This window comes from Eublepharis macularius, chromosome 2 (assembly GCF_028583425.1).
Source record: "Eublepharis macularius isolate TG4126 chromosome 2, MPM_Emac_v1.0, whole genome shotgun sequence".
In the NCBI taxonomy this organism is placed as follows: domain Eukaryota; kingdom Metazoa; phylum Chordata; class Lepidosauria; order Squamata; family Eublepharidae; genus Eublepharis; species Eublepharis macularius.
The window spans coordinates 70028568-70054362 of NC_072791.1; the positions used below are offsets into that span (position 1 = coordinate 70028568).

Genomic DNA, 25795 nt, shown 5'->3' on the forward strand with positions numbered 1-25795 from the left:
AAACATTGATTATTCCCCTGTGGTGGAAGAATCTTTTCAACCTGGATCTACACATCTCTTATAGAGCAGCACGGTTTGCCCTGGCAGCTAAGAAAATCAGGGCTCAAGCTGTGCCTAATGGTTGAGACTCCTTCATCCATGGATAACGAGGGTGCTTATATGTTTTAAGTAATTTTCATATGTTTTTAACATCATAGTTTTATTGTATGATGTTTTTGTTTTGCTTATGTGTTTTACTTGTTTTATTTGCTTGATTATGATGGCCTTTGGCCACATGCAATAAATAAATATTCTGAGTATATACTTTGAGAGATTAGTAATGTGTATATCCTCCCCCCAGGTGATGTTTTTCAACATACCTTTGATGGCATATCTGTGCTGGTGCCTGTTTCTGCGTTGTCAAGGAAACTGTTTTGGCTCTCACCTACATAACGTTAAACAGTATCATGCTGTGCCTGTCCACCTAGCCATGGCGCTCCTATTTTCCTGGCAAATCTACTCCTGCTTTTTCCTGCTGCAGACCTATGGAGCTATGGCTTTCTTCCTATCTCCACTGAGGACTTGGATTGTGGGGCTAACTCTCTTTCTGGTTTACAGAAGCTGGACAATGAACTCTTCTACTCTGAAAACCTTTATTGTGCAAATAAAAAACAATCAAAGCTCTTAATGCCTCCTCTTCTGGCAGATGAAATTCACTTTCACTGAAACTGTTAAGTGGTGAAGCTGTGAGCTACAGTTTGTATGAATGATGTCCATGCAATCTGAACAATTGAATGTAAAGGTTTGGAGTTCTGAGAGACTTCTGTATTGTGGTATAATATGTCTTTAGGCAGGAGAAAGCTATAAGCAGACTTACAGTGCCTATCTCAGGAGCTGATTATATTTGTTGACGGAAATTGTTTTGAATTGCTTTTACATAATGATAAATGAAGTTGATTAGAAGTTGATACTGGAATGTAAGGTTTCTACTTTTCTGTGTTTATATAGAGTGCTGTACATGTAAACCCAGAAGCACTTGGTATTTGATTTTGGGCAATGTGGAGGACAAAGCGGTATAATAATAAGCATGCCTGCAATCTGATATAGATTTGGCATATATGGTTGTCTTTTCCTCAGAGCAGCATGCCTCTCACTGGCATTAGAAAATGGTTTTGAAACGGTTTCCAAAAGTGATCTGCTATGTAGCATTGGGGGCTGTTAATGGAAACACAAGTCCAATTCCCACAGGGCATATTGAGTTACTTGCACTGTTTTCTGGTTTGTGATCTATCTTATATATCTTGTATGTTCTTAATTTATTTTTCAAATTTTGTTTGTCTGTGACTGACCGGGATGAAAGTAATTTAATTTTCTTACTGGAATTGTGTCTCTATGGGAGGCTTTAAGCAGAACATGGGAAGTACTACTTTGCCACCTTCCTACAAATACTCCATACTTTCTTCCCTGGTGACTGCCAAGCTGTGGAGTGTGCCATATATTAAGTCATTGCTATGAGAAGATAAAATCTACTTTACAGCCTTGCTTTTGTAGTTTGGTAACTGAATGATATGCTGTGTGAATAAACTAAGAATGGCAGCCAGTGTCAAGTTCTCCTGCTGTGGTACAGCTCACCTCATGCCTCAGTGCCAATCCATGTTATCTCTAGGGTTGGGTTCAGAGTTCTTTTCTACCTATGAAAGGGGGAGAGGGTGCTAAACCAGTGCTGACCCCTCAAGCTGCATTTCAGGAAGTACAGGAGGCTGCAGCAGGAAGGGGGATGGGGAGATCTGTTCTGCAAGCGGAGTTCGACCTGTAATGCTTTGGATCAAGTTTCATATGCATGTACTCTGCATCCCACAGAGTCAGGAGCAAACCTTCCCATATGTAGAATACTTCGTATGACTGGCCCTGTGTGTGTGTTTGTACGTGAGTATGCCTCAGCCTTGTCCCCTAACTGTGTGTTCTGAGGGTGGGACGTGTAAACCAAAGGTGTGCATCTTTCACCTAACGCTTGCATACATTCTTGATCTATGTACAAACTCTTGCTGTATTTGCACAAATAATCGTTGTGTGTTTTTACCAAAATATAATTGCTGAATGCAATTCACAAAGTCTTGTGTGTTTTTTATTTTTTTATATTTAACCTTACACTGTTTTCCTCCCTTAAGTAAATAGCTGTTTATATAATAAACACAGCTAAGTAACACAGTTCAGTCACCATTCCTAACTTGTGGTTATTTCCTGATCTGTTGTGGTTTGTAAGAAAGCAGATGCTAGCAAGTTTCACATTTAGTAGATGCAAAGTCAACAGTGGCACACTTCCATGTCTCTTAGTACACTTTGGTGCTTTTAAATATACTACTTTTAACTGTATTTCCCCAAAAGAGAAAGCAAAGAGATGGATTAAACACGCCATTAGTTAGTTGCGAATATATGCTTACATACACAATTTATTCTATTTTTTTCTTTAAAAGGTTTATATTAGTGCAGATTTTAATGTCAGAAGCAAAAGACAGTTTTCAGCCATATTTTCCTCTTGTAATGCTAATGCAGGAACAGGACAGTTTCAGAGTAGAGTAGTTTAACTCTTCCTACACTAACCAGGCTTTAGGGAAAAATGGCCTGAGTGGAGCACTGGTAGGGAAGGATCAATAGCTTTGAGAGGAGTTAAGCATCTCTCTCCCCAGCAGTTTACAAGTGCCCTGCCTTCTGTTTTCCTAGGCTGAGAACACATCTGCCAAGAAGACCTCTAGTTCTTCCTGTAGCATTTTTTCTGTACGATCCCATATTTTTGTCATCTTCTACCAGCCATCTGTATTAGTTCAGAAGTTATACCTCCCACTGTTACCCAAACAGGTTTATGGGCAGCAGCTACTGTATAATGTGAAAAGTGTCCTTTACATGTGTAAAAACACATATCACCTAGGCAATTAACTTCAGGAACTTCTGCGTATGTATACCAGGATCCAATTTGGGGCTGCACTCAAAAAGAATAAGGGAGAAAACAGCTCTTAAATAAGGAAGATCTTTATTCCCATAACAAGATAGAGAACAGAAAGGCAAGAAATAACAAAATAAGACTGTACGCTAAACAAATGCAACACTTTTACATAAGCTGACCTGCCTATGAGCTGTTGTTAGTGAAAAACCTGGAAAAGGAGGACTGGCTAGCAGTTATGTAAGCCAGTGGTGCTTTGGGGGAATAAAGGGGGGAAAGAAAACGTGAGCTTGAGCTTGAAGAGAACAAATGGGTGTCCAGTCCAGAAGTGGGTGGTAAAAAGCTGGTCTGGGGATGAAGTACCAGGGTTCAAAGGAGGGTAAAGATGAATGATTTCATCCAAGAGTAGGGGTCCAGAAAGTGAACCAGCCATCAGGTTGCAGAAGCAGGCTTGGATCCAGAAAGCCAGCAGTTAGAGTCCAAGGTGGCAAGGTTCAGTTATTTCCGCAAGAGTAAAGAAGTAGACAAATGGTGACGCTGGGGTAACCAGCAAGACCCAGAAACCACCTAGAAAGGTAGGAAATCTGAAGGGTGTTTTTTATGCACCTTTAAATATATCAACATGGAGGCAGTGATTTTGCTGGGACAGGGGTGGACTTAGGGTTGAAACTTGAAATCTATTGCAGAGTTTGAAAGTAACTGCTAACGTCCCACAAGCTTGGATTATGAGACTAGGGATCAAGTTAAGAAGTGGGATATCAGTGAGATGTACTCAGGTGGAACATATTGGCAGTTGCGAGGGAAGAAGGCAGAAGAGAATATCACAACTTGTTCTCTACTTTTTGTCTTGCAAAAGTGAGCATCTCTCTGAATTTCAAAAGGCCAGCCCCTCATCTGAGGCACAAGCCTCTTGGCATGAGCTAAACGGCAAGAGGAAAAAGGCCCAGTCACTGAACACAACTTCAAGAACTCCTCCCCTGCTAGCTATAGAAGACGGAGAGCTCCCCCAGTTATGTACTTTAGTCCTGGTGCAGCTGGCATGGAAACACCACCTGACAGACTACAATAACATCAATACTACTGCAGGTCAGGACTGTTGTATGGCTATCTGTGGACAGTAATATGTTGATTGTGAAGTATCTGTGTTATATCATTGTGGTTGCGAGGCAATCTCTACCTGGAACAGGGTATATGAAGACTGCACCATTCCGTAACAGGTGGAAGCTGGTAGATACAGAGGTCGGGCTTATCAAAAAAGGTCAATATCTGGCAAAGATGCTCACTGCCTATCTAATCTCCATAGCATCCTGAGATGATGATGATGATGCAGGACACCCAGTTTCCCACTCCCCTTCACTAATACTTTGCAATGCCAGATCAGCAAGGCTCAAAACTGCACACCTCATTGGGTTGCTGAGGGAAGAGGGAATCAATCTGTCTTGCAGAACAGAGTTGTAGTTGAGGGGGAAATGACACGGTATGTCTGTCCTAACTCCACTTGATCATGTAGTTCTCTACCAACTCCACACTGGAGGCTGAGAAGAAGGAACTGCCATTATGCTTCATGAGCCTTTCAATTTCTGCAGACTCTCAATACAAACTAGTTGGCATTTACTGTACGTTTCTTAACACTGGGAACTAATGACAGATAAGGTATTCTGCTTGTCTACTGGCCATCTAGTAAGCACCCTCTTGGAGCTGGCAGAGGTAATTTTGGACGTGGTGCTGGAGGTACCTAGACTGAGTGTCTGTTCCACATCAGGTCCAGCCCAGGATTTAATTGCTTCCTTGGCAGTCCTGGGCAGTAACAACAGACTCCACACATGAAAGGATACACCTTGGACTTAATTTTTTGCACTGAGTCTTTGAGGAGAGGTACTGTTTCAGGACTCGCAATTCATCTTGAACCATGGTCTGACCATTGCCTACTGAAGACAAGGGTGCTTACAGTCATCCTGACACCCAGCAAAAAGGGTGGACCTGTCAAGATGGTCTGTCCATGGATGCTCATGGATCTTTCTGTATTCCAAAATGCTCTGAGAGATTTTAGAATTCCATGCACATGCTTTGTTGAGGTGGCTGTGGAACCTTCGGAACTCCTTGAAGCCATTAACAAGATTGCTTCTTGTCATCCTTTCCCACCCCTGTGGTAGAAGCCAGCCCTGTGGTTTACTATGGAGCTGGGTGATCTAAAGAGAACTGGAAGATGTGTAGAAAGATGTTGGAGGAAAACTTGGCAAAAAAACATTATTTCTTGGCAACCGTTGCACCAGCTGGTTCACAACCATCCCAATTGTTTAAGGTATCTTGACATCTTCTGACTCCTAAATCTGAATGTGTACTGGCTCAGGAACAAACAATTAGTTGTGATACCTTTGCAAAAAATTTTGCTGCTAAAGCAGCTCAAATATGCTCTTATCTAGATGCCAGCTGCAATATAAGGCCCTGCCTTATGGAATGGCTGCCTGAAGGGACTGGGATAGCTCCCTCTTTTGGCTTTTTGCAAAACTGAATTATTTAAGAAGGCTTTTAACTCTGGAAATAGGCCTGTCCTGGAAGAAATGGATCAGACAAATGTCTTGAAAAAGGGACAGATAACCCATGTGGAAATGGACAGAGATCCAGAGTCAAACTGGACTTATGTGTTAATATTTTTTTTATTTTACAAATGTTATATCCTGCCTTTCTGCTCTCAAAAGGGCCTCCAAAGCAGCTAACAAATTAAAACATACACAATAAAATCATACACAACATACACATTGTGAAAACACAAAAACAAGTTGACTAATTTTTATTAACTCTGCATTAAAAATATGGGTATAGTATTCAGTCTCTAGTCTCCAGTCAATTAATGTAAGTAGCACCTTTAGCAAGAAGGTAATGCCTGACTGCTACAAGTAGTTGCTTTTTCTCCATAACAGTACAATACAAATATTTATTTTATTCAGAAACATGCACGATCTGTTTTCCAATGTTGTCTCCACGCATCATGGATTGAAAAGCAGCTACAAGAGAACAAATGTAAAAATCAACCCTACACCATCATTCTTTAGCTATAACTTCAGGTAGGTAGCCACGTTGGTCTGCAGTAGCCAGGATTTGAGTCCAGTGGCACCTTAGAGACCAACAAGATGTTCAGGGTATAAGCTTTTGAAAGTCAATGCTTCCTTCTTCAGACTCTGGCAATGCAATCACTGGACCTAATGACACTATACCATCTCAGGTTCATTCACTTGTTCATCTTCCAATGTTACATAAGGTAACAAGTGTCAGCAATGCACTTCTACTCTCTACCTTTGAGAAAAAGAATCTGTCCTTACACAAAAGAATAAATGGACATAAATCTGACATTAAAAATCACAACACTCAAAAAACAGTGGGGGAACATTTTAATTTTCCAGGACATTCCCCTGCTGACCTAAAAGTAGCTGACCTAAAATTCCCCCGTTATCCTGAAAAAAACTTCCAGGGCAGATTACAATGTGAGATTGCTGAACATGAGTTCATTTACAAGTTCAGACCAACAAAACCCCAGGGGCTGAATAGAGACATAGGATTCTTATCTCTCTACAGATGCTAATTTCTGCTCTAATCAATCTACAGTGTAACTTTCCATCTTTGCTTCACCCTTCCCACCTCCTGACTGGGATATAAAGGCTCTAGGATTTCCACTCCTCCTTGTATCTGAAGATGGGGGCTTTGATTCTTGAAAGTTTTTACCCTAAAAATCTTGTTCGTCTCTCAGGAGCCACTGGACTCAAACCCTGCTGTTATACTGCAGACCAACATGGCTACCTACCTCAAACAGGAAGCTCCACGGCTGAACAGGGTCTCCTTAGGTAGAGCACAACACTCTAACCATTATATCAAGCTGACTAAATTGTGAAGCTCTCTGGAAAAGGCTTTCCCCAGTATTTGTGTGCATGTTCTCTCTCTTCTGTTATATTAAAACCATTTGTATCCATCCTTCCTTCCCATTCAGTCACATCATCTAACAATTTAAACATTAGCACTTCTCAGAGAAAGTTCCTTGGTAGCCCCCTAAAAATGGCCCTTAGGGAAACTGGCAGCAGATGACAGTTATGGGCAAGTAGGCTTCTCCTCTGCAATGCTGCAGATCTAAATATAACCCTCTGGCTTTCTTTCCAGAGTGGCTTCTAATAGCAGAGATGGCTCAGGGAATCACAAAGCAACCATTTTAACTTAAGTCCAGTTGCCCCAGCTATGATTATATGACGGTGTTATCCATTCCATTCTGTCACAGTGATCAGCCCTGAAACTCATCCCAGTTGGAACATTTCGGGGGCCACTTTTAGAGGCTTACAGTCAGGCAATGGCTGCATTACCCCTTGACCATCCACTTTCATCTTTTCCGTAACCATGATCCAGAATATATTTTCCAGTGGCAGAATGGAACCTTCCTGTCTCCCATTTTGCATGATTTCCACAACATGTTGCTCCTGATAACTCGAAGAACAACATGAGGGGTTCTGCAGCAGGAAGGGGGAATTGCCAGAAATTGTCACTTTAGTCTGGATCCAACCCAAGGTTTCGATTTAAACATCTTTTAGGCCCATGGATTCATATGAATATGTTTTACATCAGGTTATCCCTTCTGTTCCAGTTAAAGTGAGCATTCCACAGCTTTGCTATAGTGGAGTACAGGTGAACCAACAATGTCTTACCTCCAATGTTTTCCAAACCTTTCACAACTGTCTCTCTAACCTGTAAAAAAAAAAAAAGATAGAGGGAATGGAGGTTGTTTCCCATTTTATCTCCTAAAAGAGATTATTAAATTCTCAAATAATTAGGAAAGAAAAAAAATTGTAGTTAACAAAAAGATGTTCTCTTAATCTCAGCCAGTTCTTTATGATTAAATTGCTGCATTTGTAGAAAGCCTCTATGTTTACTGTCAACAGGATAAGATTATTGTTCAAGAGTCAACAGAACAAATTCATAATAATAATAACAACATTTGATTTATATACCACCCTTCAGGACAACTTAATGCCCACTCAGAGCGGTTTACAAAGAATGCCATTATTATCCCCACAACAAAATACCCTGTGAGGTGGGTGGGGCTGAGAGAGCTCCAGAGAGCTGTGACTGGCCCAAGGTCACCCAGCTGGCTTCAAGTGGTGGAGTGGGGAATCAAATCCAGCTCTCCAGATTAGAGTCCCACGCTCTTAACCACTACACCAAACCACTACACAAAAAGAAATCTTTCACAGAAGAGAGCCATACTTGCAGCTTATAAACAATTACCTTGAGATTTACGCCCTACCTTCAGTTTTCCCTCTTTGATCCACTGACAAAGCTGCAAAGTACCAGCTGCATATTTGTCCATGTAGTTTAGAACTACAAATCTTTCCCTGTGAAAAAGCAGAATAGAAGTTTTGGTTATATTCAATGAACAGCCCAAACTCTTACAAACAGAGATGGCCAATCAACATTTGTGTGAAAATCTTTTAACGTTTTAGTTGTTTAGTATGTTGTTAGAAAAAAAAGTAATTAAATTACAATGTACTGAAAGGGTGCAGGCCACAATCTTCACTAGCGACTGAAACTGACAAGTACGGTCTTACTTTCTGTATGTGAAACTAACTGCATGGACAAATAGGCTAAACTTTGAATTTAACAGGATCAATTAATGCTGATAATCCAGATGGATGAAGATATTCCAATAATACGAAGCTGTAAATGCACTTTAATGTGTACAGCAGCTGATATATGCACAAATATGTCTGGAATATACAGTAGCCAGGTACTCTGTGCATACTCCTTGGTCATTCTACCAACTGCACAAGTGTTCATCTTAATTTTTACTGTAAAATGTGACTCCTGCCCTATTTCCTCATAGGCATAATGCTGCAGACAGACCACCTCTGCCTTACTGTTGCAAGAGATCCCAACTCCTGGCCTCATTTCTGATGCTGTCTTTTTTTCTCTACCACATTCTGTTCTCCTATTTCAGCTTCCTACACAATCTCTAACCTTGGTTAGGGGATTAAGCAGGAGGCTGAAATAGGAAGTCAGAATGGGTTGGATCCCACAATCCATCAGTGGAAGGCACCAACAGTTTCTAATCTTCCCAGCACCCATTTCTGACTCTGGGATTGCAGGAGTAATAGCTAGGCAGGTTGGGAGGCTGCAGTGGGCAGGGGGAAGAAGATGAAATCACTCCCATCTGCCTCTACTGTGAGCGGAGCTGTTAATGGAAGAAGGTGATTTCACTCCCTTCCCCCTCCCCAGTGCAGCCTCCCAACCTATGTCTATATTCAGGAAAAATGGTAACTAGAGCTGGTTAAGAAGAAATACCTAGTGATGTTCCGTGCTTTCTTTATTTCCTCTATTGCAGGAGGGAGTGGAGGAGGATAATGCACATCTTTGTTGTACTGGGAGATCTGCCCACACAAAATGATATGGCTATTTGGATTCATCTGTTAGAGACAAAACAGAACAAAAGAAGCTACTTTCCTGCCTTGCTACAAGCATAAAGGTATACTCATAACTAAGATCTCTCTATGTTGGATACCAAAATATGCTTTCTTTGAAAAAAAAAATTGGTTTAAAGAGGCAGAATTGGTTGTTATGTGTGTAACCATTTGAGAGAGAGATGGTTACACACCAAGCAATGCATTCTTGGAAAAATAAGGTTCATGTATATAGTCTAATAGAGTAATATTTTTTTCATATTTTGCTTTCAAAAAATCCTTTCTATATTGACTTTGCTGCTGAGGAACTTTTGCTTCACTGTCCGTCTTCTGTGCAGCCCCACATGGGACTGCGCCTGCGCAGGCCTGCTGACCGGATTTTTCTTTCTAGCAAACATCCACTAGGGGGCGCACGTCCGACCCAATGCGCATGCGCGGCCGTTTCCCGCCCGAGCGACATTGGGCGACGTCGCCCCCTTTCCCCTCAGTTTCTTCTTTGCCACCGACCGGTGAAGTTCTAGCTGTCCGCTTTTCTGAGGAAACTTTTTCTGATACGTGAAGATGTCTGAGAAGTCGCTTTTTAAGCGCTGTTCCACCTGCTCCACAAAGATGACGAGGACGGACGGTCACTCCGTGTGCCTCGAGTGCCTGGGCGAAGGGCACATCGTCGGGAAATGTGAGCACTGCCAACGGTTCACCCCGAAGGCGAGGGCTGAGAGGGCGAATAGGCTGAACGCCCTGCTGTGGAGAAGGGCGATGTGGGCGTCGGGGCCCCCGGGTACCCCGGGGGGGCCGCCACCGGCTGGTGGGACGGTTGACACCCCCCCTGAGACGGAATCTGTCCGAACAGCCGCTTCCACTTCGCGTTCCCGCTCGCCGGATCGCCGACAAGCCCAACACTCGACCCCGGATCCGAAGGAGGCTGCGAGTTCCGCGTCGGGTCGCAAGCACTCCACTCCGCAGTCGGATCCGACTCGGAAGCGGCACCGTTCCAGGTCCCCATCGAGGTCGGAACCGACCGCCACATCGGCTCCGAAGGTGCCGAGGACTTCGTCAGCTCCGAACATTTCGGCTGGGTCGGTTCCCAAGCCATCGGATCCGACTCCGACTCCGACTTCATCGGCTCCGAGGCCCGCTGAATCGGTTCGCACTGGTCGTGTTCCGAAGGCAGGCCCTCGATCGGATCCGAAGGTTTCGGATCCGTTGTCTATGTCACCGGCTCCGATTGATCGGAACCGAAGCTCCGATCCGACTTCAGCCTCCAAGGGCGGAAAGAAGTCGAAGAAAAAATCTAAGCACCAGCAGTCGACGTCGGTCCAGACGGATGAAGTCCTCTGGGAGAAGCCCTCGACCCCGTCACCACACCTGTCACCTCCGTTACACCACTCCACTGATGACGATGGTGACCTGCCCGACGCTCCGCCTCGGGCTGCCGAGACGTGGCATGCCGATGATTATATGGGAAGGGAGGACTGGCCTTGTCGCCTCCCTCGGAGTGGCTATGACAGAGAGGGTTCCCTGTATGCCAGCTCTCCATCATTTGGAAGGGAGTATTGGGGTGACACTCGTAGTGAGTTCTCCCACTATGGTTCTCCCAGGCGCGTCTCACCTTACCAACGTGCGGAGCCTTATCAGTGCCCGAGTCCCAGCCCACCATCTGACCCGTCGCCAGATGACATCATTATTGGGACTGGTCGTGTGTCACCCTCTGACGACTACCGGCTCTATTCTGAGCAGATGGTCAGAATGGCCCGTTCTCTCGACATCGAGATATCGGCTGTGGATCCTAAGCCAAAGGACAAGATTCTACAATATGTCCAGTCCGGTAACCCTCCGACTATTGCTTTCCCGTTCACCGAGGGCTTGGTGGAAATCATTCACGACATCTGTGAGAAGCCGGCCTCTGTGTACCCGACGTCCCGCAAGCTGGAAGCCCTGTACAAGACGCGGGATGACGTTTGTGCGTACCTCTTTGCACATCCGCCTCCTTCTTCCCTCATTACAGAGGAAATGCAGACCCGCCAACGCCAGGGGTCTTATGCGGTGCCCATTGACAAGGAGAGTAGGAAGCTGGATTCCCTGGGCAAGAAGTTATACTCCTCCGCTGCCCTGACGCTGAAAATCTCTAACTACTCAGCCATCATGGGGGCGTACCAAATATTCCTTTGGAACCGTATGGCGGCCTTCATGGAAAAACTGCCGGCAGACCAGAGGGTGTTGGCAAAGGTGATCCTCGATGAAGCCCTGCGGCTGTCTCGGCAACAAATAAACGCGGGCCGTGACACGGTTGATACCTCTGCGAGGGCGCTAGCTTCCTCCGTCGTCCTCCGCAGACACTCGTGGCTCCGCACAACTGCGTTGCCGGTCGAGACACGTAATAAGGTTGAGAATCTGCCCTTTGAGGGTCAATCCCTGTTCTCATCCAAGACGGATGACTACCTCTCCCAGAAACGCAAAGATCGGCTGACAGCCCGTTCCTACGGCATTCTCCCGACCAGACCATCCACCGAAAATCGGTTCCAGTATCGCCCTTCACAGGGCTATTGTGGTCGGCAACAGCGATACCAGCCGTATCCTCGTTATGGGTCCTACAGGCAATTCCAGCAGCCTGCAAGTTCCTACCAATGCCGGAGGCCTAACTACCGCCCTCGTCGCGGTCCCCAAGCCCACGATGCCAAAGAGTCAGCAACGCAGCCAAAGCAGTTCTGACTAGAATTTGAACAGTCTGTCATGTTTGGGAACAGATTGGTTCAGTTTGCCTCTGCATGGGCAGAAATTACATCCGATAGTTGGGTTCTTAAAATCGTTCATGTTGGATATAAAATTCAGTTTGATGTTTACCCAGTGTTGTCTCTTCCTGACCACTCAATGCAATCCTCTTCTCATAACTTACAGGCTGAGGTTGTAGCATTGCTAGAGAAGGGGGCTGTGCGGGAGGTGCTCCCTCAGGACCCCCCTTTAGGCTTTTACTCCAGGATGTTCCTGGTAGACAAGAAAGATGGAGGGGTACGACCCATCTTAGACCTACGGGAACTGAATAAATTCGTTCTCGTCAAGAGGTTCAGGATGCTTACCTTGACCACGGTCCTCCAGTTAATGCCCGAGGACATGTGGTTCGCTGTCCTGGACCTCAAGGATGCATATTTTCATATTGCCATCCATCCTGATCATTGGAAGTACCTTAGGTTTCTATGTAACAATAAGGCCTACCATTACCAAGTGCTTCCCTTTGGTCTCTCAACAGCCCCACGGGTTTTTTCTAAGTGTATGGCTGTGGTAGTGGCTTATTTGAGGGAACGGGGTTGTACCATCTATCCCTACCTTGACGATTGGCTTCTAGCAGCTCCCTCTGCTGATGCACTCCTGGCCCAGATTCATACAGTGATGCTCACCTGCTCCCGGTTAGGGCTTTTGGTTAATATGCAAAAGTCTAACCTTACCCTGTCCAAGAGAATACTGTTTATCGGTATGGAATTGGATGGTGGTGTAAACAGAGGTTTTCTCCCCAGGGAGCGTGCATTAAGAATTGGCAGGATGGTGAACCTTTTTTCCAAGTGCAGGTTCCAATCCGTGACAGCGATTCAGAGGCTACTGGGCCTCATGGCCTCTTCTACAGCTGTCACCCCTATGGCCCGGTTGCACATGCGACCTCTCCAGCTGTGGTTCCTGTCGGTTCATGATTTTGAACACGAGTCCCAGAATAAACGGTATTCCATCCCCAGAGGGATTATCCGTGCCTTACGATGGTGGCTTTATGAGACTAACCTCCTTGGGGGTATTGCATTTGGGTCCATCCAAACCGAGATCACAATCTCGACTGATGCCTTCACGATAGGATGGGGAGCCCAGTGTGGAGCCCTTAGGGCACATGGGGTTTGGTCAGAGCAGGAACGGGAAGATCACATTAACCTGCTAGAATTGAGAGCGGTCCGTTATGCCCTTATCGCATTTGCAGACACGCTACAGCGGAAAGCGGTTCAGGTGCTCACAGACAATTGCACCACGATGTTCTACCTGAACAAACAAGGGGGCACTACATCCAAGGCCCTCTGCGACGAGGCCGTTCGGATCTGGAACTGGGCCATGGACAGAGGCGTGTTCATTCAGGTGGTCCATATTCCCGGCACCACCAATGTCATCGCAGACAAACTGAGTCGGATGCGATTCGACAGCTACGAATGGACCGTAGCAGACAATTACCTGAACGCCATCTTTTTGGACTGGGGGTTCCCAGACGTAGACCTCTTTGCGGCAGAGGCCAACAAGAAGGCCCCGCAATTCTGCTCCAGGGGAGGGCTAGGTCACCGCTCCCTAGGGGACGCGTTCCAGATACGCTGGACAGGGCACCTGTTTTATGCCTTCCCTCCGTTCCCACTGCTGTCTCGGGTCGTCAGCAAAATCCAGAGGGATGGGCCACACTTAATTCTGGTGGCCCCCTTCTGGCCCAGACAAGCATGGTTCCAACATGTCATGCAGCTTTCGCAGGGGTCATATTTTCGGTTCGCACTGAACCCGGACCTTCTGTCCGACAAAGGGGTTTGGTATCACGACCTACCCAAACTCAACCTCACTGCTTGGCGCATTTGGGGACGGAGGGGATGTCTGACAGGGTAGCTGAAATTTTGCTGAATGCCCATAGGGACACCACTCGCAGGTCATACGCAGCTAAATGGAAGCGTTTTGAGGCCTGGGCTGCTGACACCGCAGTTAATGTTTGGGATTGCCAGTTGTCTTCTGTGTTTGAGTTCCTCCTGTCCCGGAAGGACGGGGGACTCTCTAATTCTTCTATTAAAGTTTATTTGGCTGCCATTTCAGCCTTCCACCCTAAAATAGATGGGAAGACGGTGTTCTCCCACAGTTTGTCGAAGTCTTTTTTGAAGGGGTTGTATAATATGTTTCCAGAAGTCAAGGAAATTGTTCCCCAATTGTCACTGCAAGTAGTGTTGGCAGGGCTTATGAAATCACCCTTTGAACCACTGGCCACCTGTGATTTAAAATGGTTATTCTGTAAGGTGGCCTTTTTGATAGCCATTACGTCTGCCCGTAGGGTTAGCGAGCTGGCTGCACTGAGGTGGGACCCTCCCTTTTTGAAGGTCCATCAGAATAAGGTGGTGCTGAGACCTGACCTTCGTTTTAGACCCAAAGTGTCCACTCAATTTCACACCTCACAGGACATTGTCCTACCTATCTTTTTTCCTGACCCTTCTGATAACTCTGAAAGGGCCTTACGTTCTTGGATGTGAGAAGGGCTATTTTATTTTACCTCCAACGTACATCACAGTTTAGGAGTGCCAAACAACTGTTTGTGTGCTATTATGGGCCCAGGAAGGGAAAGGCTGCTACAGCCCAGTCAATTTCTCGCTGGGTCACTCAGACTGTTAGGGCCTGCTACTCGCATGCTAAGTTACCTTGCCCTTTGGAAGTAAAAGCTCATTCCACCAGAGCGCAAGCTGCCTCTGCGGCCTTCCTTAGGGGCGTGCCCTTGCATGACATCTGCAGGGCTGCAACGTGGTCGTCTTCTGACACGTTCGCTAAACATTACGCACTAGATGTGTGGGAAAGGAAAGAGGCTGCTGTTGGTCAAGCAGTGCTTCAGTCTCTTTTTCGGTGAGAACACATGCCCGCCTCCTGGGTAAGTGGCTTGTGAGTCTCCCATGTGGGGCTGCACAGAAGACGGACAGTGAAAACAGAGTTGCGCTTACCGTAACTACTGTTCATTGACGTCTTCTGTGCAGACACACAACCCTCCCTCCTACCCCGCTGTGTTCTTCCAGATAATGTGAAGACATTCGGCGGCAAAGGAGAAACTGAGGGAAAAGGGGGCGATGTCGCCCAATGTCGCTCGGGCGGGAAACGGCCGCGCATGCGCATTGGGTCGGACGTGCGCCCCCTAGTGGACGTTTGCTAGAAAGAAAAATCCGGTCGGCAGGCCTGCGCAGGCGCAGTCCCATGTGTGTCTGCACAGAAGACGTCAATGAACAGTAGTTACGGTAAGCGCAACTCTGTTATGTAGCAGTGGTATTTTGGAATGTGTCACATATGCACCAGTTTTTAATGGGGTGGATCCAAGTATCCTCCAAGAAGTCTTCCTCCTTCCTAAGTAGCCATCCTCAAAATTAAGTGGCTCTTCCACCAAAGAAAGAACCATTTAAAATGGAAGAAGGCCTCTTAGATGGAGGAAGGCTTTGAAGTTTGCTCAGTGGGGTGGCAGGATAGGGGTAGAATCCACCCCTGATATATGAGCAAGTCCTATTATAATAATAAAGTTGTGCTGTTGCCAACATGCCCTTAATTTGACATAATCAGTAGCTAACTCCAGGTCAGTGAAGATTCTTTCCAGGCCAGTGAAGCTCACTGGTCTTGGTAGGAATCTTAAATTGAGTAATTTGAAGTTGGAGTCACCAGATCTGTCCCAGGTGATAACGTTATGACCTATGGGTCATAAGATAGTTGCTACTTGTTTTATGGTCCAAGAAGTAAACCCCTGTGGCATTTTAAAAGTACGGCATATAAGCAGGTTTGTAAAAACAATGACTGGGTGTGACTTCATTTCCATTGTCCAAATCAAGTCCTCTGAACAAAGCTGACCAAGCTTAGCAATATCTAATATTTCTTCTCAATGTCTGCAAGTTTGATCTCCCATAAGGAGGGGGAGGAATGTTGTAACCTAGACTGGACCAAAATGAGCCCCTTCTCAATAGATGCACACTCATGTCAGCCCAGGCCCACCTGGGATGGATGTCAGCAATAGAGAAGGAGAGTGGCAGAGTATATGGTGGCTATTGGGGCACCTCTGTAGCACTCCCCTGTGGCATTTTAACCAACCACAAACTGCCAGGATAGCAGCAGGACCCTGCAGAGAGGGTACATGGTGGTAGAATGCCACAGTTCATCCATAGCCCATGCAGGTTTGCCTGGAGAGGTGAAAGCAGAGTGAGGAGGAAGAGGAAAGTAAGCAAAATGAGGGTTGATGTAGATAGGCTTAAGTGCCACAAACTGGCCACCCCGCTAAGCTGGATAATGTTGTAAGCCCCTCTGACAAGGATCTCTGCCCTAGGTTGGAAGGTAATGTACATTGTGGCCCCAATGCCAACAAGGAAAGGAGAAGACTGTTGTACCTCTGCAATAAAGACCCTGGTGAATCTCCCAACTAAGTCTGCAACCTTCTTTCTAAACGAACTGTGCTGAGTTCAATGTGCACCTCCCTCAGAAATGATAGTTCAATTCACATGGGGTACTGCCAGGCCAACTATGTCCATCATGTACATGTGGAACCCCTGGAAAAGAGCTTGAAAACTCTTATAATAGATTGTTAAGCAGGAAATGGCTAAACATGCCAATTAAGAGAACAGTCTAAAGAACAGTGTGTGTTTGTTATCTGTTATGAAACAGAGCTAAAGTACATTCAGTTCATCTGGCTTACATTCTGTTGCAACCACCAGAAATGATTTTTTAAAAATATTCTTATACGAGAAGCAAACACAGGAGTTTTTTTTTAAAAAACCCTGATCACCTCCACTACCACCATCTCAGCTGAAGCACAACAAAATAAGTCAACCTGACACCAGCCCAAAGGAAAAAAAGGAGAATACAGGTTCTTCCCAATTATGGAACATATGTCACAGCAAACATACCTGAAATTCTTACAGGCTACCTTTGCAGGTGACATTTCAATAATATTGCGAAATTCTGTGAGTTATGATAGTCTGATACCTTTCAAATGTCTAGTTAGATTTACTTATTTGTACTAAATTTTTGTCCCACCAGCTAGCCTAGATATAGGTTCTCATAGTGGAAAACAATAAACAAATTGGAAGTATTTCATTTACTTGAAACATCTATATGTCACCTCCCTTGTGCTCAAGGTGGTTCTAAATAATGCATAAGAAAAAATAGAGTAAAGGATTCAGAATCTAAAAGGATCAGTGAATACAAACGGAAAGGTCCACATTGCTGACACTCATATTCCAATTCTTTTATCTCATATTTCCTTAAAAGGTGAACCCTTAAGCCCTCCTAGAAGCCTTCTAGAGCACAAGATAAATCAATTTAAGCCATAAAATATTAAAACCAGCAAATCGCTTTTACAACTTTAAGGAATTTTTTAAATCACCAGAAATGCAAAAACTGTCCTTAAAAAGATTATTTTTATAGCTATAAAAATTTCCAGTGTGATGACTAGACAGAATTCATAGGGAGTAAATTCCATAAACAAGTATTATAACAGACTGCATGGGCAAAAGTAAGACTCGAAGTGTGGCCTCCCCTATGAAGATATTAATATCCACAGAGACACATATGGAATAACTGTTTTTGTCAAATCTCTCACATCCATGCAGACTGGGACTCTACATTAGCAGTGAGAGGGGCAAAAGGTGCCAGATTGTCAACTTGTCCAGTTATTTGATCACGTTCCCTCAGCCACCTTCCCTGGGCGACACCATCGGCCTATTAGGAAATATACAAATGTGTATAATGGCCAGTTTGCTCCCAAAAGAAACCTATACTGGATCCAGAAGATTTCAGCAGTGATCAACAGGGTTATCAGGTCTGGTCTGGCAATCAGCAGATGGGGGGCAGGGAAATGGAGGAGCGGGCTGTCAGTGATGATGTGACAGCACTTCTGGGGAAAACTGGGAAGTGAAGAAATACCTATCTAGGAATCACTGGAAACTCTATTGCTTTCTGAGAAATTACATCATGCTGACAGCAATATTTTTGTGTGCGCTGATGGTTTTCTTTCTCCAGCTGGAGTGCCAGCAAACAAGGCAGCCCTAACTACCAACAAATTTCAAATGTTCTATTCTTAAGCAAGGTACTCAAATGGGAGGTGGGTGGACAACTTCTAGCGCTCCTAGATGGAGTGGATTGTTTGACTCCTTTCCAGTTTGGTTTCAGACCTGGTCAGACTTTGGTTTCAGACCTGGTTTCAGACTTGGCCTTTGGAGTTCTGAGAGTCTCCATTTTGTCCCCTATATTTTTCAATATCTACATGAAACCAGTTGGATGAGGTCACCCAGAGATTATGCAGATGATACTCAGCTCTATTGCACTCTTCCAGCCATTGCTGGAGTGGCCGTACAAACCCTGAACCAGTGCCTGGAGGCAGTTTTGGAGTGGATGAGGGCTAATAAACTGAAGCTTAATCCTGACAAGACAGAAGTGATACTGGTGAGCAGAACATGTGACCTAGGACTTAGGGTCTCATCCACTCTTGATAGGGTTGCATTTCCCTAGAAGGAACAGGTCTAAAGTTTGAGGATATTCTTGGACTCAGGCCTACTGCTGGATAAGCAGGTGGCAGCTGTGGTCAGGAGAGCCTTTTACTAGCTTTGACTGCCTAGTCAGCTGTGGCTTTTCCTGGGCAGGAAAGATTTGGCCATTGTGGTGCAAGCCTTGGTTACATTTAGGTAATGATAGATCAAGATGGGTAGCTGTGTTAGTTTGTCTGTAGCATTAGAAAAGAGTAAGAGTCCAGTAGCGCCTATAAGACTAACAAAATTAGTGGCAGGGTATGAGCTTTTGTGAGTCACAGCTCACTTATTCAGATAGGGTGCCAGACAGCTTGGGATGCTTGCCCTGGGGGGAGTGGAAACTGCATGTGTCACTCAGGAGGTTTGTCCTGGCTTGCAGGAGAAGATACCAGGCACCTGTTCCACCAGCTGATGAACTTGCTGCTGCTGGGCCAGTGTCAGGTCATCGTCCTGCCGGGGCATAGTGTTGGTAGGTTCTTGACTTCCTCATGGCAGATCTCCCTCAGGGAGGGCATAAGGATCATCAGCCAATGGCATGCGGCAGGCTCCCACTTCCTCCATTCCCTGTCATTGATGAGAAACCTCTTCCTATGTCGGCGATGGGGGTCCACACTGTACCTCATATGACAAAGGGCTTACAACTTGGGTAATCAGAAATGGTCTCTGCCAGGGGTCACTGGGGCCTTGGGGTAAGACCCAATGGCTTACCAAAACTTTGCTGTCAACAGAGTCCATAGCCATGTCTCCCTGTCATACTGCTCCTTCTGTGCCTGTTGGGCTGCCTGAAGGTTCTCCCGAGCCACCTCTTGAGCCTGGTCCAACTGGTCCCGTAGTCGCCTTGCATATTCAGGTGGATTTATGCCCTCTGCCGGGCTGGGGTCCACCCATCGGGACTGCACTAAGTCCAGGATCCCTCAGGGCTTCTGGCCGTACAGCAGTTCGAAAAGAGTGAACCCAGTTGAGGCCTGTGGAATCTCCCGCGCAGCGAAGAGCAAGGGGTCCACATACAAGTCCCACTGGCTTGGCTTGTCATGCACTAGTTTATGCAGTATGGACATCAAGGTCTGGTTGAAACGTTCAACCAGCTCATCTGTTTGCAGATGGTAGGCAGACATTTGGATCTGTCGGATGCTGAGCATCTGGAACTTCCCTCTGGAACTGTTGGGGGACTAGCAACTTCTGTACCTCCTTCCCCTGTCCCTGAGCTATCCTATACCACATGCCCCCTGCTGAACAATTCAGGGGAGCAGGCATGCCCAGCGCTCATCCTGGACCTTGCCTTCCCTCTCTGCCACTGTGAGGCGCAGAGCCTCCAGGCTTTCAGCATTCTCTTGAACCACCAGGAATCCAGGATCAGTGTCCCATGTTGGCTGAAGTTGGGGTGGTCAGTTCAACTGGGGCTCTGCTGATGGGCCAGGATGCTCAGCCACCTCCCCGCCAGTCATTGCTTCCTGGAAAGTTGTCACTAAGTGCAGGATCTGGAGAAATCTTGAGGTATCTCACCCGAGGAGGACTGGATAGGGGATTTCTGTCACCTGGGCCAACTCTACTTTTTGGGTCGTGCCCTGGCATTCCATTGGCACCTGAACCACAGGGTACTGTTCGGTGTGGCTGTGAAGGCAGGTGACTGCCACCATCCAGATTATAGGTAACCAAGGTAGCAGGAGTCGGCTGCGAATAATTGAAACAGAGCTCCCACTGTCTAACATAGCCTTCAGCTTGTGCTCTGCAATTGTAACCATCCCCAATAATGGAAGGGGATGCAGGGGGCTCACCGTCATGTTATTGTGGCCTCCTCTCTGGTACCCCCTCCTGTCAGCAGATGCTCATGCCAGATGTGGTCCTCCTGGCTGCAGGTGAAACAGGGGACTCATGCACCAGGCACTGCCTGCCCCATGCCAGTGTAGAGGCCTGGGCAGTTGCAGGCACGTCTTTATCTGTTGGGGGTGTCCTCTGTGGGACTGGCCCCAGCAGGGCCCCTTGAGACCATGAACATGCCTGGCCATTTGTGGGCCTTCCAGCCTCTCTCATCTGGGAGCTGGACTCTCCCCTCCTCTTGGGCCATCTTCCCTCCCAGAGGGCATCTCGGGCCTCAATTGCTAGGAAGTTTTCCGCAGCTTTGTGGCCTCTGGCAGGCCTCCTAGCTTGTTACAGGCCAGCCAATGCTGGGCCTGGGGTGGAATGATCTGTATCAGTTGCTCCAACACAACCTGGTCCACAATTGTCTTCTCACCTTCTGTGGCTGGCTGCAGCCACTGAAATGCAGCATCTCGTAGGGCAGTGACTAAGGCCCATGGCCGGTCTCCCTTCTGGTAAAATATGTACCTGAATTTCTGCCGGTACATTTCTGGTGAGACCTCGAACCGGTCCAAAATGGAAGATTGCAAGGTTTCATAATTGCCCCCCTCCACTTTAGGGAGTGCCTTGAGGGCTGCCTGAGCCTTCTCCATCAAGTAGGGCCCTTTGATAAAGGCCCACTGCTCTTTGGGCCATTGGGCTGCTTCCGCTGTCCACTCAAATATTTCCAGGAAGGCATCAATGTCATCATCAAGTCCTAGCTTTGTCAAGGAGAACCTGGGGATCCTAGCTGCAGCCTCCATTGCAGTGAGCCCAACTGTTCCGGAAGGCTGGCTCACCCCCCTTGAAGACTTGACAAAGGTCCTGGACCAGGGCTGCTTGGGTCCCCATAAGCTGCTGGGTGACATCCTGGAGGAACCAATCCTGGTGTTCCACCAGCCACTAACCAAACTGTGTAAATGTCACTGCCAAAAGACAGCCAGTTGTGGTCTCCTCGTGAGTTGCGGTATCCTTATGAGTAGCAGTTGTTGAGGCAAGAGTAGGAATGCCGTGTAGTGGATGCCTCGCAAGAGAATCAGTGCCCGCATTCTCCACCACTGTGTGAGGCTCTTCCCTCACTGGTGCCCCCATCTGATGGCCTGCCATCCTACCGGCTCTTCAGGCAGGTGTCCTCCGGCCTCAGATGGACAGGGAAGGGGGTTGCACCACCTTGTTCCTTCTCCTGCCCTGGGAGTAACAGCACGCTCCAGCTGCTCTCCCTGCAAAATCCTCCTCGGCCTTCATATGAACCTGAATTTAAAGGCCTCCCCTGGCCCCACCTTCCTGGCTCTGGCCCCAATCATCACCCCGTCTCCCTGACTGGCCCTGCTCCCAGCCTATTTGATAGGAGGGCTGGGTAGACTCTGCAGTCTCCTGGCCCCACCATCCCAGCCTAGGGCAGGGCATTTGGTCTGCTCTCTGCCTGGCTCACTCCTGCTGTTTCTGAACCCTTCCCAGTGGCTCCCCAGGCAGCTTGGGGCCTGGGCCTGCCTGGCTTGTGCTGATGGCAATCTCCTGTGAGCCTGGATGAAGTGGAGCCATCTGGGCAACTGCAGGAGACAGGTTAGTCTGCTGAGTGGCTGCAGGCTGTTCCCCAGAGTTGTGCCTGGGCGGCGGCTGCGACTGGCCTAAGGGTGGGAGAGGCCTATAAGACTAACAAAATTTGTGGTAGGGTATGAGCTTTTGTGAGTCGCAGCTCACTTCTTCAGATACTTTTTCTTCAGTATCTGAAGAAGTGAACTGTGACTCACAAAAGCTCATACCCTACCACAAATTTGTTAGGCTTATAAGCGCTACTGGACTCTTGCTCTTTTTTACTGCATTTAGATTGTGTGTTTATGTGCTGTCAAGTCACTTTCCACTTTGTGAGGCTTCTCTCTCACTGGCGCCCCCACTTGACGGCCTGCCATCCTACCAGCTCTCCAGGCAGGTGTCCTCCGGCCTCTGATGGGCAGGGAAGGGGGTTGCACCACCTTGTTCCTTCTCCTGCCCTGGGAGTAAGAGCACGCTCCAGCTGTCTCTCCCTGCAAAATCCTCCTCGGCCTTCACATGAACCTGAATTTAATGACACTAATGATCTGGTCACTGCAGGGATAGCCTATCTGCTCTTTGTCATTTTTAGTGCATGGTAGTAATACAGTGGCGTAATGCACATAATATAAAGAATGAAACATGAGCCAAACCAGATTTGTAAAGGGGTAGAGAGGTTTGGCAGACAGCTCTTCAACAGAAATGTGGATAGTGTGAACATGTTTCCCAGTTTCCTATCTGTTCCTGATATTTTCAGATTATTCCAGCATTTCAGAAAGGAGATGTTGTTTCTTTAACGTTTCAAGTAATCACACAAGGGACAGAGAACAAAGTTATTACTCAGGCAGGGTTATAGAGAAGAAATAAAAGTAAGTAAAATCTCACCAATGTCTGAAGAATCTGGAGAAATGACAGGGAAGAGGCAAAAATAATAGCAAAAACTCACTTGAGCTATCACTGCATCACTGATGTCTCCACCAACATTGTCAAAGTACACATCTATTCCATCAGGGCAAAGCACACGCAGCCGTTGCGCGACATCCCCTTCTTTATAGTTGATAGCTGCATCAAACCCCATTTCCGAGACCAAAATAGAGCATTTTTCATTGCTTCCACAGATGCCAACCACTCTGGAACAACCCTCAAGGAAGCCGATCTTTTGGAAGCCCCATAAAAAGAACAATCATTGTCTGTTAAATTTTATGTAATAACTTGTCTTACAGATGATTAACAAAACAATCTCATTTACCTTCAGTGTTCTGATCATGGTGTGTTTGTGTATCCTTCCTTCTCCCTGTCATTTTCAGTACCTTCACCTTTACTCTTATCTTCCTCTTTACACAGTCTTCATTCGAGACTTAACAGATGAAGTATATTTGTATCTGCAGTGAAATGAGTGCTGCTGCACTCATTTCTCAATGTGGTGAAACTGGAAACAGAGGGCCTTCGGCTCTGCACTTGTCTTACAAATGACTGTGCTTCAAGGAAGGCCAAGACACACTGACTGGGCCAGCATTGTGCAGGTCAGATGCTTCTTGGCCCCCATGCAATCTCCTGCAGGCTTATGTATTGTCACCGGCAAGTTAATGTCTTGCTGAGATCATCATATGGAGATAGTGTTGTACTAACCAGTGGCTCCATATTCAGGTAGATAAACTACGGTGATTTGTTTGGAAAAGGGACTCTACATCACTTTAGACATCTTCCCCGACTCCACATGTAGGGACCTGTTCACAGAACTCAGAGTACCTCAAACCCTCCTCAGTCCCCAAGCATACCCCTCCCCCACCCTGTAATGATTCCTGTGATAATGAAAATAGTACTTAGAATCTGAATAGTGCTTTCAGTGTTAAAAATGCTTTGCATTATGTATATTATTATTATTAGCATTTCTGTGCTATCCTAGCTGGGCTTTCACACCTCCTATGAACAAATAGGAACCACAAAAAAAAAAACATGTCAGCTGGGTCACTCAGCCTCAGTTTCAAGCCTGCAACATAGAAATAATAATTTGGTTCCTCAGATGATCATTCATACAATGAAGGAGATACAGGTATGTTTGTTCTCCTGACTTTATGAAATATACGCCCAGCTGATATGGCCCACATAAAAAGGTGTAACATTTCCTCTTAAACTTGCTTACCTGCCCAGCCGATGAGCCACAGGCACCAGCAGCTCCACTGACAACCATTGTTTGGTTAGCACCCCGTGTCACGTGTCCTTTCTCTCTTATTCCTAACAAAGCAGTCAGCCCAGTCAAGCCAGCTGCACCCAAAAAGTAGGAAAGATGCCCATCTATGAGCTGTGGATTAATCTGAACAGAAACAAATCACTTAAATTCTACCAGAAAGCTTGTAACAAATACTGCCAAACAAGTCAGGATTCATTCAACACACTTTCAAGTAGATTTATGGCCTGACAGCAGGAGCAAGAAATTTCACATGCTTCCTTTTTTGACCTCCATGCAGCTCTCCCCCTCCAACCAGATATATTCTACTACCACCACACCAGCAAATATCTTGTTTTTGGAATCCCTGCATTTGCCTGCTTTTTGATATACTGACATTTACCAAAAACCTTTACTGTGCATTCAGTCAGAACTCATACACACAGAGTAGCCTGCACAGTAACCTTACGGGAAACAGGCCATTCTGCAGATCTCCTGATCACTCAGATTGCTAGAGCACAGGCTAGTTGGAAGAGATGCCATAGAACTATGAGCAATGGAGTACAGGAGAACGAGCTTGTGGATACTTGCAGGAAAGGTACGAAAGGACCTGCCTCTGAACTATGATGCAACCGCCTGCGGGGAAGAAGAGAGTTCCGTGGGGAGGCTTTGCATGTTACTCTGGGCAGGCAAATGACCAGTGGGATATTATATTTTCACCTGATCATGAAATGATAAAAGGACAAGCTCTTTCAAAGATAATCAAAAAGACTACAGTTCACAAATTACTCAATATAGTAATTATTCCTGAGAATGAAATGGAAAAAAATAAGGATAATTCCTATACACACCTTTTCAAGCTGCTTTCCATCTATAATGGCCTTAGTCTGCCAAGGCCAGTTAAAGGAAGTTGCAAAATCTCCTACAGAAAATGAGGGATCTTTGCTTTCTTCCACAGCACCAATTCCTCCACCACTGGCAACTTCAGACAACTTCCAAGCCTGAATGTAATCAGAACCAGAGTCTTCATTCATACGACAACGCTGCAAGATAAAAATAAAACAATATATAATTACTCAGTTATCTGTGAACATCTGACAAAACCCCCACCCCACTTTCTCCTTTTGTGACATTATATTTTTTATTCATTGCACTGCATTATAGGGACATTTGTTTTTCTGCTTTAACAACATAAGCATGCTAAATACACACCCCTTCCAGACTCAGTCTCAGAGCACTGACAAGAAGGACTGATCTGCGGTGACTTATTTACAAAATTAACATTTCTAGCCAATTCTGTACTGAAACTCTCACAGCAGAGTAGAATGTTCAAGCTATGTTATTGTTGTTAATGCATTTTATAGGATATCTGTTAGCACACACAAACCTCCTCAGGCTTCCATTCATCAGAGATATAAAACCTGCAAGAATGAAATATTCCCTACTTCTTTGTCTCCTTCAGTATATCATAGAAGATTACTTGAAATCAGGTGATCTGGAGAATGAACCACCAACCACCTCCCAGCCTCTGCAATAACAAAAACATATGCCCATGAAGACTGAGGAAGAAGACAGACAAAAGGCAGCTGCCTCATTTCCCACTTATTTGGTGCAATTAAGTAAACACTCATTCTCTTAAGTTGCAACCTGGCAATCC

The 25795-nt window shown here is 46.0% G+C and overlaps 2 protein-coding genes across 4 annotated transcripts in view; one reads left to right on the forward strand and one right to left on the reverse strand.

Moving 5' to 3' along the window:
- The window catches only part of TMEM62 (transmembrane protein 62), a 35912-nt gene extending 33830 nt beyond the window's left edge, over positions 1-2082 (forward strand). The window contains exon 14 of the mRNA XM_054972454.1: positions 341-2082. Within this exon, the coding sequence (XP_054828429.1) occupies positions 341-667 (327 nt within the window). The 3' untranslated portion in view covers positions 668-2082. The remainder of the gene's footprint in view (positions 1-340) is intronic.
- A 908-nt stretch (positions 2083-2990) lies between these two features.
- Positions 2991-25795, reverse strand: part of PTGR2 (prostaglandin reductase 2) — a 44663-nt gene continuing 21858 nt past the window's right edge. For 2 of the 3 annotated variants that reach the window (XM_054970720.1, XM_054970719.1), the window contains exons 4-10: positions 24990-25181; positions 24115-24285; positions 22918-23127; positions 9236-9357; positions 8202-8289; positions 7603-7642; positions 2991-5922 (exon numbers count right to left, since the gene is read on the reverse strand). In XM_054970720.1, the coding sequence (XP_054826695.1) occupies positions 5858-5922; positions 7603-7642; positions 8202-8289; positions 9236-9357; positions 22918-23127; positions 24115-24285; positions 24990-25181 (888 nt within the window). In that variant the 3' untranslated portion in view covers positions 2991-5857. The remainder of the gene's footprint in view (positions 5923-7602; positions 7643-8201; positions 8290-9235; positions 9358-22917; positions 23128-24114; positions 24286-24989; positions 25182-25795) is intronic. The other variant, XM_054970721.1, reaches the window with a different exon arrangement.